Consider the following 16338-nt stretch of genomic DNA (forward strand, 5'->3'; position numbering starts at 1 on the left):
GGTCGTATAATCAGCAAAGTGTTGCCCACTCCTTAACCTACCTGATTTAGTAAGAGACAAGACAAATGTCAAGTTGATAACAAGTACTCCCTCCGTTTCACTTTAAATAAAATAGTTTGACTCGTCACGGAGTTTAAGAAAAGAAAAGAAGACTTTTGTAACTTGTGGTCGTAAAAGCTTAAGGGGAAAAAGTTTTGTGGGGCCATAATATTTGTGTGATTATAAAAGCTTCTCACTAAGGATAAAATGAGTAAAATGAAGAGTTTAAAGTTTAATTATTTCCAATTGTATAAATGTGTCATTCTTTTCGGAACGGACTAATAAGGAAAGTGTATCATTTAAATTGAAACAGAGGGAGTGATTTGCTACTTAATAAAGCAGCGTCATTAGGTCATACAGCCGATCCTAGTTTGGAATTGAGGCATTGCTTTCATTATTGTTGTATTAAGCCGCATTGTAAGATACTACACTATGACATTACTGAGGAATAGGGAGAAAAAGGGTTAGGCAATTAAAAGGGTTGAAAGAGGCATTCTCTTACTTCACCTTTCCCCTAGATTATTTTTAACTGTCTTTATTGTTTTTAGATACCATGCTATGGAAAACAAAAGCAATAAAGATGAGAAATTAAGTAGAAATGAGAAGAAAATGACAATAACAATATATTAGAGGATTATGTTCAGAGGTGTATCAAGGATTTCAACATCATGGGTGTACCACTATCTTTAAGATGAATATTTGATTTAACTATATAAATTTTTATACGATACAACAAGTTGACGAATAAACTATACTTAAACTATTAGCATCATTTACGTCCTTGACGAGTTTCAATACTTTAAAAACTATCAATAATAAAATATCATTACTTACCATTTTAAATACATTATGTTCTATATAGCAAATTAAAAACTATTAAAAACAAATTATCCATCCTATTAGAGATTATTTTAAGTACTTCTATTTCCCTGCAGATATGCTATTTGCATTTTTTGCTTATAGTTGGAGTGCAACATTAATTTTATTATCTTTTTCTAGCACTTTATTTTTTGATAAAATGTAAAAGTTTTCTTGATAAATTAACCTTTTAATTTTGAAGTTCTCTTTTTTAACAAACACTTACGACTTACTTCTATAAATTTTATCACTAATAATTTTCAAGAGGAAAAGATAAAAGCATATTCCATAAAATATCTAAGTTGCTCTGACACGGGTGCGGGTGTCCGACACGGGTGCGGATCTAGAGGTCGGATCCTTTGAGATAGAAATTTTTAGACTCGGGGATACGGATCCTAGAACTGACACGGGTGCGGGGATCCGACTAAAATTAATTCAAAAATAAAAATATCTCTACATTATGAGAAACTTTATGGAATACTTACCTATAACTTGTAAAGTGTGAATTTTTATTCTCAAATTGTAGGCACAGGCACGATTTCTTGGTTTTCTTCCATTCTCATATTCTCCTACAAGTTAGTGGTTACACAAAGTATATTAAAACATAATAAATATCATATAATTACATAAGTAAAAGAGTTGGATATATAAAGATAAAGAAAATTGAAAACATACCTTTTAGGCTTTTACTATTTTTGTCGAAGAACATGACCTTGATAAGAACATAGAGAATAAAAGATGTAAGTATTATTTAGCAATTAGTATTTCTCTCACAAGTCACAAATTATGAAGAGTTAGTCATTCTCATTAAGTCAATCAAAATAAATATGAACACCAAAAAGGCAAAAATAAACTACAAGTCTACAATTGCAATCACCATTCGAGTATCCCCATATAAAGTTACATTAACATTGAACTATATAAACTAACAAAAAGTAGGAGAGGATAACTACTAAGTTTTAACAATTGAACAATAACATTTAGCATTCTTCCTCAATGTTTTCAAGATCAATTTCTTGCACATCTTCAATCTCCTCTTCAAATATGACTCCTTCTAGTTGAGGTTCATCGATTGATAAGTCAAGTAGATCATTGGTGGCTTCATCAACATCAAAACGATCTCCACCTAAAGCAAAATTAAAATAAAAATAATTTAAAAAATAAAAAAATACTAAAGGAAATATAAATTCAAGAAAACATAAATTATAGACATACCCACATCCCAATACTTGCTTGGGCCACTTTTATATATTTCTTTTTGACAAGAAAGCAAGCTAAGATTGTAGTGTACAAAAACTAGATCTTCGGCTCTAGAAGTCTCTAACTTGTTTCTTTTGATACTGTGGATCAACGAATAGGTGCTCCAATTCCTTTCGCAATAAGAAGAAGAAGCCGGTTATGAAAGCAATTTGTACGTCAAGCTTTGCAAAAGTGGAGCGTTTACACCATGGTTAGCCCACCAAGATAGAGGCTCCCCATACATCATAGCCTCAACTATATGAGGCTCACTAAAGAAACCACTACCACTTGCGAATGCTCCATACTCCAAAGACACTTGTTTTAGATCATTTGAATCTTTAAAGTATCTTTGAAAGCATTTAACTCTATTTAAGGAAATCTCTCTATCCTCATTTGGAGCAAGCCTTCGAACCACATTGCCTTCCCCTTTAAGCCATGATTCATGGTAGTATTTTGGTACCTAAGAATGTGCCATACAATGTAAAGGGGTGTTGCTCTTATTCCACCTAACAACAAGAATTTCTTGAATTGTATAAAAAAAGTCTGATTGCCCGACAATAAGATCCTTTCCCTCTTGTTCAAAGATAATTGCTTTCACCTTTTCGATCATTATATCCCACATATCATAAACAAGATGCAACTTTGGAGCATCAAGATCGGCACTTCTAAGCATAGACACAATTGGTTCGGTAAACTTCAAAAAGTACTCAATCTTATCCCACCATTCGTCATTCATTACAAGGGATTTAATTTCACGCGTTTTAGCTTCAATCACTTTATCTCCCTTATAGTTTCTCCAATCATCATCCATTACCATTCTTTCCAAAGATGCTTTCACTTGATGAACACGACTAGTCAAGACAACATGAGATGCAAATCTCGTTTCGGCAACTTTCAACAAAGACAACGCTGAATGCTTTTGAAAAAGAGCATGAGCCATATCATGATTCAACACAAAAATTTTCAAGCTACTAACTTCACCAATCAAATCTAAAATCCATTTGCAATTTATAAATTGAGTTGATTTTTCGGAAGGTTGGCACATGCTTTTTAGTGCAAGGTTCAAACAATGAACAACACATGGTGTCCAAAATATATGTGGATAAGTTTGCTCAATCGTAGAACCGGTAAGCTTCATATTACTTGCATTATCGGTGATAACTTGAACAACATTACTTGCACCAACTTCCTCAATTGATTTAATGAACAAATTAGCTATATATTATTCACCCTTCACAACGCCACTTGAATTGATTGATTTTAAAAATATTGGACCACCGCTAGAAGCCGCCATTATGTTTATCAATGGTCGCCTCTTAATATCCGACCATCCATCGGAACAAATAGACAACTCTTTTCTCTTCCATGCATCCTTAATAGGTTGCAATTTTCTATCAATATGAGCTTTTTCTGGAGCTAAAAGGGTAGTTCTTAACCTATTGTACGTTGGCGGAATATAACCGGGTAAAGAAGTCTTTGCCAAAAACTCTGAATACTTTCTAAAATAAGGAGACTTGGCAAAATTAAAAGATAAACCAGAAGCGTAGAACATGCGGGCTACCATTTTGTCGGCGATGTTTCTATTCTCAATGCCGAACGACTTCTCTAGAGCTCCAACGTTTGAACCTTTTCTTTTTTTTAAATGCGATAAATCCGACCTTTCAGGAAGCGATACGTAATCCGACTTTTTCCTCGCATCAAGTTGTACAGATGCTTTTTTATTTTCAGCTTCTTCATGTTCTTGCTTCAAAGCTTCACAAACTTCTTTGCTTATCTCTTTACATATTTGAACACCTTGACCAGAGATTTTTAACAAATGAGCTTTGACCTTAGAATATGATCCCGTAACTCTTTTGTTACAATAGTTACATGACCATATTCTATTTTCACCACCATTTGGAGTAAGTGAAAGAACTTTGACATGGTTCCAAAGAGGTTTATCATCAAAGTCGGAGCCTACACTTTGTATTGGCCTTAACAAACCTTCACCCTTTTGATTTGCTGTTGAGGAGGTAGAAGAAGACATTTTTAAGAGTTAAATAAAATGGTAAAGAAGAAGATGAAGATGCAGCAAAATAGAATGGACTTTGGAGGCAGTAGACGTTTGGAATGGTAAACAAGATGAAGGCAGCAGGCGGTTGGACTTTTGAGGGACTTTGTTTGGTGAGAAAATACTTTTGAAAGGAATTAGTAGCCTTATGGGTCACTTTTGTACTTTTGGGGGGAAAACCAACGGTGGGGGAACAACTAAATAAACATATATTAAATAGACTAATGCTAATGTGATTTATAGACTAACACATATACTAACACATATAGACTAACGCATATACTAACATTAAATAGACATTTATTAATGTGATAAATGTGATTTATTTAAGAATAATATCATCGTAGTGCCGTATGCCTTATTAATAGATAACTAGATAAATCTATATTTTAGCCCTAATCAAATATATAATTAAACTTTGTGCAATTCGTTATATCAAAACCTATACTAATGAAATGAAATAAATGCCATTAATGGTTAACTGGATATATCGTAATGTCATTAATGCCCTAAATATATCGTAATGTTTTATTAATGGTTAACTGGATAAAGTTAAGTTGTAGTCCCGAAGAAATATGTGATTAAACTTTGTGCAATTCGTTATATCAAAACTTATACTATTAAATGAGATTTTTACCCACTTGATTTTATAGGAAGAACAAATAATTCATATTGCCCTAAATATGTCGTAATATTTTATTAATGGTTAACTGGATAAAGTTTAGTTGTAGTCCCGAAGAAATATGTGATTAAACTTTGTGCAATTCGTTATATCAAAACTTATACTAATAAAGTGAAATAAATGTCATTAATGGTTAACTGGATATATCGTAATGTCATTAATGCCCTAAATATATCGTAATATTTTACTAATGGTTAACTGGATAAAGTTAAGTTGTAGTCCCGAAGAAATATGTGATTAAACTTTGTGCAATTCGTTATATCAAAACTTATACTAATAAAGTGGAAAGCTATATAACTTATCCATTAATAATTAATTATATTTCAAGTTTTTCGATAGCTCAATATTAATTGGCGGTCCTAATCAAATATACTATAAGAATACAAATAATTCATATTCACTTTAACTAATATAAATGAAGTGTTCTTAAATGCTCTAATTCTTGATTTGGTTTCTAAAATTCGCGATTATTCTTCTTTGACATTTTTCTAAATTATTTTAGTTCATTCTCAAATAATATGATTTATAATTACCCTTACAATATGTGTCACAAATCACAACATAGCATATAATGGAGAACAAAGGGGTCAATTTTATTATGTACAATTTATAAATTTTTCTAGGCTTCGCGCGATCATATTCTATCAAAAAAATAATATGCTAATTAATAGAGAAAAAATATTAATAAATAGTATTATTAGGTTAATTAATAGAATTTTTTTATTTAGAGTAAATACTTATTTGTAATATATATGAAGTTTACTCACATAAAAAAAATGTGTGCCTTTAAAGCATAGAAAAAGAAAATGTAGTTTACAATTAAATAATTGTTTATTATTTTGATTAAAACTCTAATTATTTTGGTACAACTAAAACTCTAATTTTTATAAACTTAAAACTTTTGAATATAATATTTGTAATATTTATCTCATAAACTAACGTGGAAAAATATTATAATATATGTATCAATTAACAAACTAGTTCTCCTAATTAGTTCCTAGGTCTTCTTCTTCAGTCGTTCTTCTCTGCCCCTTTCTTCACCTTTCTTCAGTCCTTCTGAATCATCTTCCCCAACAAAATCTTCTCCATGTCTCTGGTTTTTTCCAGTACAACACACCCATTCGAGCCCTTCCCAATATGCCTCAGTCCAGTAGTCCACCCATCAACAGCTTCTCTGCCCTAAAAAAATAACACAGAGCTCTTGATTTCAGAAACTTGCAGCATGGAAACTCAAAGATTGACTAAGACAAAAAGCTTCAAAGGAGACAAAAGGACTAGTATAAATTATTACATAGCAGCGAAATTGAAGGTATTTCGTTTTCCATCTCTTCAAATTCTTACTTAGGGAAATCAATTTCCCCAAATTTTTGGTCAACGCACCCGAACTAGTCTGAGCGGATCCGACACAGATCCCACACCCTTACCCGTGTCAGTGTCGTGTCGACACTGGTACGGCACCGAAATTGCTGTGTCGGAGCAACTTAGTAAAACATTATGTTGAAGGAAAGAAAATATTTTGGTTTCAAGGATGGAGAAATTCAAAAGTCAAAAGAATGTCCAAGACAAAGTAACCAAAAAAGAAAAGAAAATAATATATGAAAAGAATCATTTTTAGTTAAAAAGTCTGAAGGCGCGCAGGCTAGAATCGAACCCTTGACCTTCAAGACAGAGGTGCACACAGTTACTACTGGACCAAAGTGCTCAATTGAGTATGGGTTCACACTAGGGGTGTTCATAAAAACCCGAAAAATCGAACCAAACCGACTAAAAAAATCGATACTTTTTAGGTTTGGTTTGGGTTTATTTTTAAATTTTAAAAACCGATCAAATTTGGTTTGGTTTTGGTTTTAATAAAAAAAATAACCGAAAAAAATCCCGAACCAAACCGACTATAAAAGTAGCTATATAAATTTATTATTACACCTATATATATATATATATATATATATATATATATATATATATATATATATATATATATATATATATATGTATATTTTTATATAAAGTTTCTAAAATTTTATGGTACATATTTATCATTTATATTTTTAGTCTAGTATTTTTATTAGTCATTTGTATTTTTAATCTAGTTCTTTGCTATTATAATAATCTAATTCTTTGCCTTCTAGTTTGATTGTTATTTTTCTTTTGCTAAGTATAAGAATTTATTTCATGTTAAAAATAATCAATTTTTAATTGAGTAGTTAAATTATTCATCACTATTTGAATCAATTATCCTCAATATATCTTGGTAAATGATAGATTTCTCAAAGAACAATTAGTCTGATAGTGTTACGTTGAAAATATAGTCGCCGGAATATGCATTTGGTAGTGTATGTCTCATATTTAAGAAAAAACCGATAAATAACCGGAAAAAACGAAAAACCGACAAAAACCGAATCGATAAAAAATCGACTTAATTGGTTTGGTTTGGTTCCAATATTTAAAAAACCAACTTACTTTGTTTTATTTCTTTTTAGGGAAAAATCGACCCAAACCGAACAATGAACACCCTTAGTTCACACGCGGTTATTTAAGTATGTAACGCGAAAAACACTAATCCTATACATAATCCTTGGAGGGGAGCATGGGTTCACGTGAACCCACTCACTTACACATGGATCCGCCCCTGATTATGTTTAGCAGATCATGTAGTCACAACTAGCCAATTGATGTTTCTCGATACACGCAAGGAAGTAGAGCCGTCAAAATCGAATGGCCCATGAGGCCGACCCAACCCAACCCGTAACTTGGGTAGGGGTGGGCTAAGGGTTTTTTAGCCCATTTAGAACTGAGGCTTCTAAGCACCACCATAATCAGCCCGCTGGCCTTGAGGCTGGACTGAGGCCGGCCTTTGAGGCCAAAGAAATAATTAATATATTTCAAAGAAAAACGTAAAAGGAAAATAGTAAAGGTTCTTAGAACCAAGGCTAAACGCAATATGTAGCCTACAACTAATGTTACCTTCTACTTTTGTTTGTTTTTCTTTAAATGTCTCTTCCTGCACTTGTATTCCCAGATTTTGATTACATAGAAATTTGTAGGATATTTTAAGGTGCCTACTCATCTCATCAATTGCATATCCTGTGTCAAAAACCATTATATTCTTTCTGGTCTCACATGCCTGGAATCTCTAGTTTCCAAAGAATAGCGGTTAGGTATTCTGGTTTTAGTCTATATGCACGATAAAAATGCATATCGTTGCGATGTTGTAGAGTCAGTTTTAACATTTTTGCATATTTCATCTTCTTTATGTCATCAGTGAAACCGTAGAAATGTGAGCCTTACTTGATAGCCATAATAAAAAGGTAACCATAAATCCATGACAATCATCTTTTGAGAAATTGTACTCTCACAATGTCTCAACTATCAAAAAAAACCTGAAAAGGTGTACACAGCAGCAAGTGGTAATGATTATATTGGACATGTCTTATAACTTTTAAAAAATAAATAAATTGAAGGTCCATTCTGGCCCACTGCCAGCTCAGGGCTGGACTGGAATTTTTAAGGCCCCTTCAAATGAAAGGCGGCTCATCTTAGCCCGTTAAAATTCATAGCCCGTGAAGGCCGGGCCATTTTGATAGCTCTACTAGGAAGCAACCAAGAAGCCTGATAGTGGAACACGTTCCATAGTAAAACTGGTCATCAGTGTTTTGGATAGCGTGTGGCGACAAATAGCGATGAGTGCCCGTTTCACTGAGGCGCGCCTTTTTGATGTGAAGCGATAATTTATACAAAAAAATAAAATATTATATATATAACTAAAAACTCAATAGCAATAATATATTAATAAATATATCAATTCAAAAATTAAAAACTCAATAGATAGTCATAGTAGATTCATAAACTAAAACAAGCAACATCTATTCTTCTTCAAGATTTTCAAATTCTTGAACTTCAAGAAAGTTAGCATTATAGGAAAAAATTATCAAGTCAATATGCAATTAATTCTAACTCTATAATTGAAAAAAAGGAGGAAATTTCAGGTTTAAATAAAGCTCTCTGCCTCTGCCCAAAGTGAAGCTGTGAAAGATTGAAAAACAAAAAACATAGCCAAAAAAAAAAAAAAAAGAGAAGAACTGAAGAAGCTCTCAGAATTACTCTGTTCTGTTGACTGCAGCACCTTGAAAAAACAGAGCAAAAACAGGCTCTGTTCTGTTGAGTGCAGCAGCAGCGATAAAAAACAGAGCCAAAAAAAAAGGGAAGAAAAAACAGAGCAAAACAGACTCTGTTCTGTTCACTGCAGCAGCAGCAGCGATAAAAAACAGATCCCAAAAAAAAAAAAAAAGAGAAGAAGGAAAAGGAAGAAAGAAAGAAAGGAGAAAGAAGAAAGAAAAAAATTGGACACCTCAGGGCAGAGCAGAAACTCGAAGAAAGGAGAAGAAGAAAGAAGAAAAGAGATGAAGAGAAGCTAGAAACTTGAAGAAGAAAGGAAATCGATGGTCTGCCGTAGGTCTGCTGTCGACTTGAAGGAGGAAGAGTAAAGAAATTGCGAGCCCTAATTTTTTTTTAATTGCAGATCGCTGCTGCTGCCTTTTTCTTTTCTTTTTTTGCAAAAAGCGACGCTATAGGTCGCCACACGCTACAGAGGCAGAGGCGCTTGCCTCTTTGAAAATGCTACGCTACAGAGTAAAATGGCGACGGAAGCTTGCCTCGCCTCGCCTCGCCTCACGCTATTAGCGCTGAGGCGAGCGCTATTTACAAGACGGTTGGTAAGTGGTAACGTGCATGGAATATAAAGGCTGCTTATTGCCTTCCTGAATGCAGGCTATCAAAATATGTAGAAAACCCTGCACCCAAGGGTGTGGCCTAGTAGTCAATGAAGTGAGTGAGAACCATTAGGTCTCAGGTTCAAATCCAAGTGGAGGCAAATACTAGGTGATTTCTTCCCATCTATCCAAGCCTTGGTGGATAGAGTTACCTGGTACCTGTTGCCGGTGGGAGGTGTCAGGTATCCCGTGGAATTAGTCGAGGTGCGCGCAAGCTGGTCCGGACACCACGGTTATCAAAAAAAAAAAAAAAAGAACAGTCTGAAGTGGGTACTTGTTACTCAGTCAGGACTCACGATAACTAAGAGTCCAACTGAGGCCTATGCTAAGAAGTAGGTGGCAATGGCCTTGCAATTATCTTAGACCTACAAGTTTTAGAATTCCCTCCTCATTTCACAGCCAAGGGTCATGATGGCATGATCGGAAAGAGCACGTCTAGGGTCGACACTACATAAGTAGAAGGTATGTAAGAATATGCAAGAACGCCTTGCACTTATCTTAGTTAACTTGTTAGCTTTTACACCCAAATGATCCCAGAAAGTGCAAAGAAAATAAAGGGAAGAAAATATACGGGCAGAACCTACACCCCATCTCTTTCATCAGAGACGGATCCGTGATTTAAATTATATAGGTTTCAACGTTAAGGTTCTTATCATTGAACCCATTGTATTTTTCAATTTATGGGTTCATATCTACTATTTGTTGTAATTTTAGTAAATTTTTACATATAAATTTATGCTCCGCATCGAAAGTTATGGGTTCAGTTGAAACCGGTGTTAGAAGGCTAGATCTGCCATTGTCTTTCACCTTGGGGTGGTATCCTGGAGGTGGATGCAGCTTTGGAGCATGTCCTGCCCCCCTTTTTTTGTTGTGATAGGTGCAAGTACACGGCTTTGAAGAATCTCAAAGTAAAACAAAAACCAAACCATATGTAACCGTTCCTTAAGAACAAAATCGAAACCACTGTATCTAGCAGGAAACCTTTCTTCATGTTGGATTAATTTGTGGGTGGTTTCGATAATTTTACATAAACTAGAATATTTTAATTAACTAGTCAAATTTCCCTTGTCCTTACAGCAGTTTGAAGCTTGTTGTTCGATGCTTGTGGGCGAACTTTACTCCAAATTCCCTTTTACCTATGTGTTCGAAAAATTGGAACTTTCTTTTAGTGTTTTTTACAAATAAAATAAACCTAAACTTGTCCGTGTGAACTTGCTCACATGGTCTGTCCCAAGCCCAAATGAAAAATGAGGACGAGTAGGGTGATAGCTTGAGTAAAACTAGTCAAATTATGATGAATCTAAACAATCAACAGAAGAAAAACAAATTTATATAAGCCAATATATTTGCTTAGTCATGTATGTAAGCTTATATTGCATCCAGTGTTTGCTAGGGGTCTTTTAATCTTGTTCGAGATTTTCTTATAAAAAATGTAGAGAACTCCGAATTCTAAGAATCTATATTATGGAATATTGGAATAAAATGAGTCGGAATGGAGAATATTGAAGATTCATAAAACTGACCCTAACTAGCTTAAGATTAAGGCGCAATTGTTTATGTTTACAAATAAAACAAACCTAAAGCATTTCATAAGTTTGAAAATAACAAACTCAACCACTAAAAGAAACCATCAACCTGTGGCGACTTGCTTTGGTTTATTTTGGACAATTTGGGCGGTTTCATGGTTTCTTTGTTCCCCGCTAGTTATTCCCTCCGAGTAAAGATATTAAAATTAATCAACACACATATAAAATGAATGATCTTCCAAAAGAAAGTTACCTCATTGTCATTGCTTGCCTTCCCCTTGCCACCAAATAAGCATACAGTTCTGCACAGCTGCGGTCTGTATACAACTACTTTCGCAATAAGGGAGGTTTTCGGGAGTCTTGTGCCCAGATAAGTTGAAGATAGTGTCGTCAGTTTTGAAGTCCTTTTTGGAGCAGTGAGTGATGGAAAGGAAGCATTGAAGTTGGAGGCAGGATGGCAACTGTTTATGCGAACGCAGCTCATCTCATCAAATAACCAGTCACTTACAAGACCTAATCACATCATTCAACAAGGGCGGCTCTAGGGTAAGGCAAGTGAAGCCCTTGCCTTAGGCCCCCAAATATTTAAGGCCCCAAAAATAAGAAACACTATTATATTATTACTAGATGGGATTGGCCCGTGCAAGCCCGGGCCCAACACTTTGGACAAATAATATTGTGAAAATGCGTATGGCACATATTTCTGTTATGCTCGTATAAAGCAGACAACAACAATGACAGAAACACAAACTGCAAGTATCAATTCGAACAAAAATAAGTAATAAATTTTCTTTCCTCTCTCTTTCTGTTTCTAAATTGAGCAAAAACCAGAGCCTTTTCCTTCTCATCACTTTTAGCTTTTGCTTTGCAGATTCATGAAATCCATCAAAGAAGTTGGGTAGGGAGGATGACTGGAATTGTCTAGATAAAGTGAGATCAATAGGCACCTCATCTAAACAGCTTATGCAGTAGAACAACATGGACTGGTAGGAGACCTTTGTAGACAGAGTTAACCAGCTTTATTTGCAAAATAATTAACACAAGCAGAAAGAAAAACAATTTAAAGTAAACCAACTAAGAGAGTACCCTAAGATAATCATAAAGATAACTATTTCCAGGTAAGAGTATTCTCTTAGATAACACTGCTTCCTTTCATTTCTACATGGTGCCAAAAATTAAATATCACTGCTTCCTCCCATTTCTACATGGTGCCAAATTTTAACCCCAAATAAAAGAAACTAATAATTATTGAAACGAAATTAATCACCGGAAGTTAAAATCGAGATGATCTTTACAGAAAAAAGCAATTTAATGCGATGAACCAAAAAAAAACAGGATAAATGAATCTGGAGAAGACAGAAAACCAATTTGTTTAAGTCTTGTGGGAATTTGAAGTTACTAATTTAGAAACTTTATATATCATGGGAAGTTAGAAGTTATTCATGAGTACGCTTTCCATCAGCTTTAAGTTTGAAGAATGGAAGGAGCACTACTTTATACAATCGCTATAAGCAGTCAGTTTAAACATGTTCAAAACAAATAGTGCGCGCATTTTAATTCTCCATGTCTACATAGAGTGATTACTCACTGCTGGTTTGGTATAGTATCTGAGCTGCTGAGAAGCTATGAGAAAAGAGAGGATCAATGCTACCAAGACAAAGCATCCTGCATTAGCAGGGCAAACTTGGAGATCTTTATATAGGTTCACATAGAAACAGAAAAATGTTAGCATTCATAACTTGTAGACCCTTGATCTTTTAGAAAAAGAAAATAAATTGAGACAGAAGAAATGCATGGTTTAGCAGTTTTAGCAACACAATTTCAGTAGCCAAGACCATTTTGCAGGGGTAGACCACCAACATAGTGTACAACATCTATTTAGTAGATTTAATGGGAAGACAATCTTCAACAGTTTAAATCGCTTACTTTGAAATTTGATGAACAACGACAATAACATTTACGCGAATCAAGAAGAGATGAAAATACCTGCAAGTTTGCAGATTCACCTTTTTCACCTTTAGCTTCAGATATTGGTTTTTCTGCAAGGACCTGCATTTTGTAAGAATGAATTATACATGTAACTATGGTATTCATTAACGAGCAGCTTGAAAGGTAAACTCTCTCGAAAATAAATTTGCAACTCCTGGTTTATCAAGTAACACAGATATGATATTTTTACAAATCAAAAAAATATATTCATTAACTGGCAGCTTGAAAGGTAAACTTTCTTGAAAACAGGTTGCAACTCCAGCTCCACCAAGTAACACAGATGTTGATAGTTTGACAAATCAGGAATAACGGTCTCACTTCTAATCAAGAACAAAAAGTTTTTCATAATTCTTGATACCAACTTATACTCCCAAAAGTTAGTAGCTAAAAGATTTATCACAGAACGAAAATAATAAAATCAAAATACTGACTAGCAACTGTACAACTTCTCTTTTTTTCTCAAAGCTGAATATGATAACAAAGAGTGCAAGAAGACAGACAATCACATAAAAAGACAACTCAACAAATTTATCAGGACCTTATCTCCAAACATAGTCCATCCAGAGCTTCGACTTTATTATCCACGATTACAAGGTATCCGACTTTAAGGAGATCCAATAGGCATAACATCTCCCTCCCTCCCTCTATCTATCTATCTATCTTTATCTCTATCTAGCTAGCTATAAAAAATTATTTAGCATTACAAGTTTATTATAACAGAGAAGAACAAATTCATTATGAGTAAAATATTGAGAAGACAACGAATGCTCCTTTTTCTCATGAGTTATACAACATGAGTTTTGTGAAAGATTAAGTCTAAATGTTGATGAAAGTGGTTTATATATTGAGAAGGTGCAGTTTCTTCAAGGTTAGGTTCGGTTATTTCCGGTTTAGTTTTTCGGTTATTAACGGTGCAAGATTTTTATGTGTTGACTCATGACTGCTCGCTTTCTGTTACATTGAAGCATTGGAATAAGCTTTCTGTTACATTGGAAATTTGGAATAAGTCTTGTGGTGCCCCATTATATAAAAGCAGGCAGCAGCTAATGGCTAATGCAAACATGCAATTGCCTTGGCTTCGTTACCTTTCTCAAAAAAGCTAATGCAATTGCCTCTAAAATACTCTCAACACAATGCAATTTCTTTTTATGCACTGCAAATTTATGCACATTAGAACTCAGAAGAAGGAGGGAACTAGGGAAAAGGTTACTTCTTGCATATCTGGTAACCTGAGGAAGAACGATAGAGTACGAGGCGTTGAGGCGACGAGCGGCGGAAGAGGAAGAAGGCGTCGGCACTCGGCACTCGGCATTAGGCAGCAGGCGCAGCAGCCAGCAAGAGGAGGAAGGAAGTCAGCCAGCCAGGAACCCTAATTAGAAATTGTGAAATGGAACTATGGAAGTAGGAATCTGTAAGATAGCAATTAGACTTGTGAATATTTGGCTTCAGATTTGTGGGTATTGGGTAATACAAATTGGGCTAAATAGGAGGTGGGTTTGAGCCTAATGGTTAATACTTAATAACTTAAAACTTGCTGGCAGTGGCTGCTGTGCCTTCCTAGTCCCTCTTTACTTTAGTATTAAATTATAAATAACTTAAATATTACCCAAAACTTCGTTTTTTCGGTTAACAGAAACACCAAAATCATTAATCGCATCGAATACCGAAATTTAAAAATATATAAACCGCACACCGACCGAATAACCGATTAAACCGACATCGAAAAATCGAAATTTATGGTTCGGCCGATTTTTTCGGTTCGGTCGGTATTATGCCCACCTTTAATATATATGTGTATACGTACTAATAAAAAATATATATAATTAAAATTTGGCTTTAGGCCACTGATTTTATGGAGCCTCCCTTGCATTCAAAACAGTAGTTTCAGCAAATCAATGTACATTTTTTCCCTACATTTAATGATTTAATAGAAGTAATGCTTTACCCCAAAAAAAAAAAAAAAAACTAAAATCTTATATGCCAAAACCCTAAAACACTTCTTTGAGTCCTGAACTTGTCAAACCTTAAATATTGAGGATTTTACATACTTCGGCAAATTGAAGTTTTGAATTCGAACTTTTGTAATCAGAATCACACAGCAAGAAGTAAAAAACTGAATCTTAAGGAGGAGAATATAGAGTTTACCAGAGAAATTAGACGTCGGCGGACGAAGTGAGCACTGAGCAGAGATACAGTCACCGGAGTTAATTTCGGCAACAGAGATAATAAGATAAAGTGGCGTTACTATCAGTGCAACCTGCCTACAATAATAGGGTGTTTGGGTGGATTTTTTACTTAATCATTTTAGTTTTGGTATACATAAAAAGTGTTTTTAAGTCAAAACATGCTAAAAATTATACTAGTACATAAAAGCATTCGGCTCCTTTTCCTTTTTTACTAAATTAAAACTTTTTTCTACGGAAATTTTGATTTTGTAGTCTACTACAAGTGTTATTTAATTTATGATAATTTTCTACAATAAAGTAATAAACAATAAACGAAATCCATAAATAAAAAAAAAAAAAATTTTACATAAGCTCGTTTTCTTCTAATTGTAAATGCTTAGGAAATCATTCCTTACTTTTGGATACTCAAAATAGTCAATTAATTAAATGTATATGTCTATCTATCTTAGGTGTGGTAAATAATCTTTTAGAAAATAAAAGTACAGGTACGAGTAAATGAAGGATAGTAGACATCAAGTTTGGCTTTGAGAACAAAATATCACATGTGTTTAGGTCTCTACTAAACATTATTTGTAAAGTATGCAAATACTATTTGAATGTTCTTTAACAATTTTAACATCGGAAGAAAATAAAATTTAAAGTCAAAAAAAAATTATGAGTAATGAGAATATTAAAATTTATAATAAGGAGACTCTTTTTAGGTTTGTCAATATGCCTCAACGATAGACTTTTCACTTGATTCCCTAATAGCTAGATTGTTTCATTGTTGATTATATATTCGCTAGCTCTTTTAGATCTCTTATGAAAAATAATTTCATTAGGTCATTTCAATAAATGCTCTGTATTGATTGAGCTTTCTTAGTATTAGTTAGAAAGTTCTTAATACGTCAAATATTCAACGATTGTAAAACGTTATATATATCAAGATAGTTGATACATTTTTTTGGCACAATTAAGGGGTGTGAACAGGAGGATTTAAGACACAACTTTTTTCAAAAAA

General features: G+C 33.9%; 1 protein-coding gene across 18 annotated transcripts; it reads right to left on the reverse strand.

The window, feature by feature from the left end:
• Window positions 1–5726: 5726 nt before the first annotated feature.
• Window positions 5727–15490, reverse strand: LOC107762467 (uncharacterized). Of its 18 annotated transcripts, none has more exons than XM_016580831.2 (5): window positions 15298–15471; window positions 14382–14561; window positions 13150–13212; window positions 11417–11624; window positions 5727–6047 (listed from the first exon to the last, which is right to left on the reverse strand). In XM_016580831.2, exons 2-5 carry the CDS (start codon window positions 14462–14464, stop codon window positions 5916–5918), a joined length of 486 nt encoding a protein of 161 aa, XP_016436317.1. In that variant the 5' UTR covers window positions 14465–14561; window positions 15298–15471; the 3' UTR covers window positions 5727–5915. The 18 variants fall into 18 exon arrangements, 4 of the variants coding, with proteins under 4 accessions (XP_016436317.1, XP_016436316.1, XP_075092912.1 ...); XM_016580830.2 differs by lacking the exon at window positions 5727–6047 and adding an exon at window positions 8161–8575 and having other exon boundaries at window positions 15298–15478; XM_075236811.1 differs by lacking the exon at window positions 5727–6047 and adding an exon at window positions 9915–10773 and having other exon boundaries at window positions 15298–15474.
• Window positions 15491–16338: the final 848 nt, after the last annotated feature.

Source organism: Nicotiana tabacum, chromosome 2 (assembly GCF_000715075.1).
Source record: "Nicotiana tabacum cultivar K326 chromosome 2, ASM71507v2, whole genome shotgun sequence".
NCBI classification, from domain to species: Eukaryota; Viridiplantae; Streptophyta; class Magnoliopsida; order Solanales; family Solanaceae; genus Nicotiana; species Nicotiana tabacum.

Coding starts and splice junctions, on each gene's coding strand:
- LOC107762467 (XM_016580830.2), bottom strand. CDS start 14,464: ATGCCGAGTGCCGAGTGCCGACGCCTTCTTCCTCTTCCGCCGCTCGTC. Junction 13,213..14,381: donor ACTCTATCGTTCTTCCTCAG/GTTACCAGATAT, acceptor TACAAAATGCAG/GTCCTTGCAGAAAAACCAAT. Junction 11,625..13,149: donor GTGAATCTGCAAACTTGCAG/GTATTTTCATCT, acceptor TCGCATAAACAG/TTGCCATCCTGCCTCCAACT.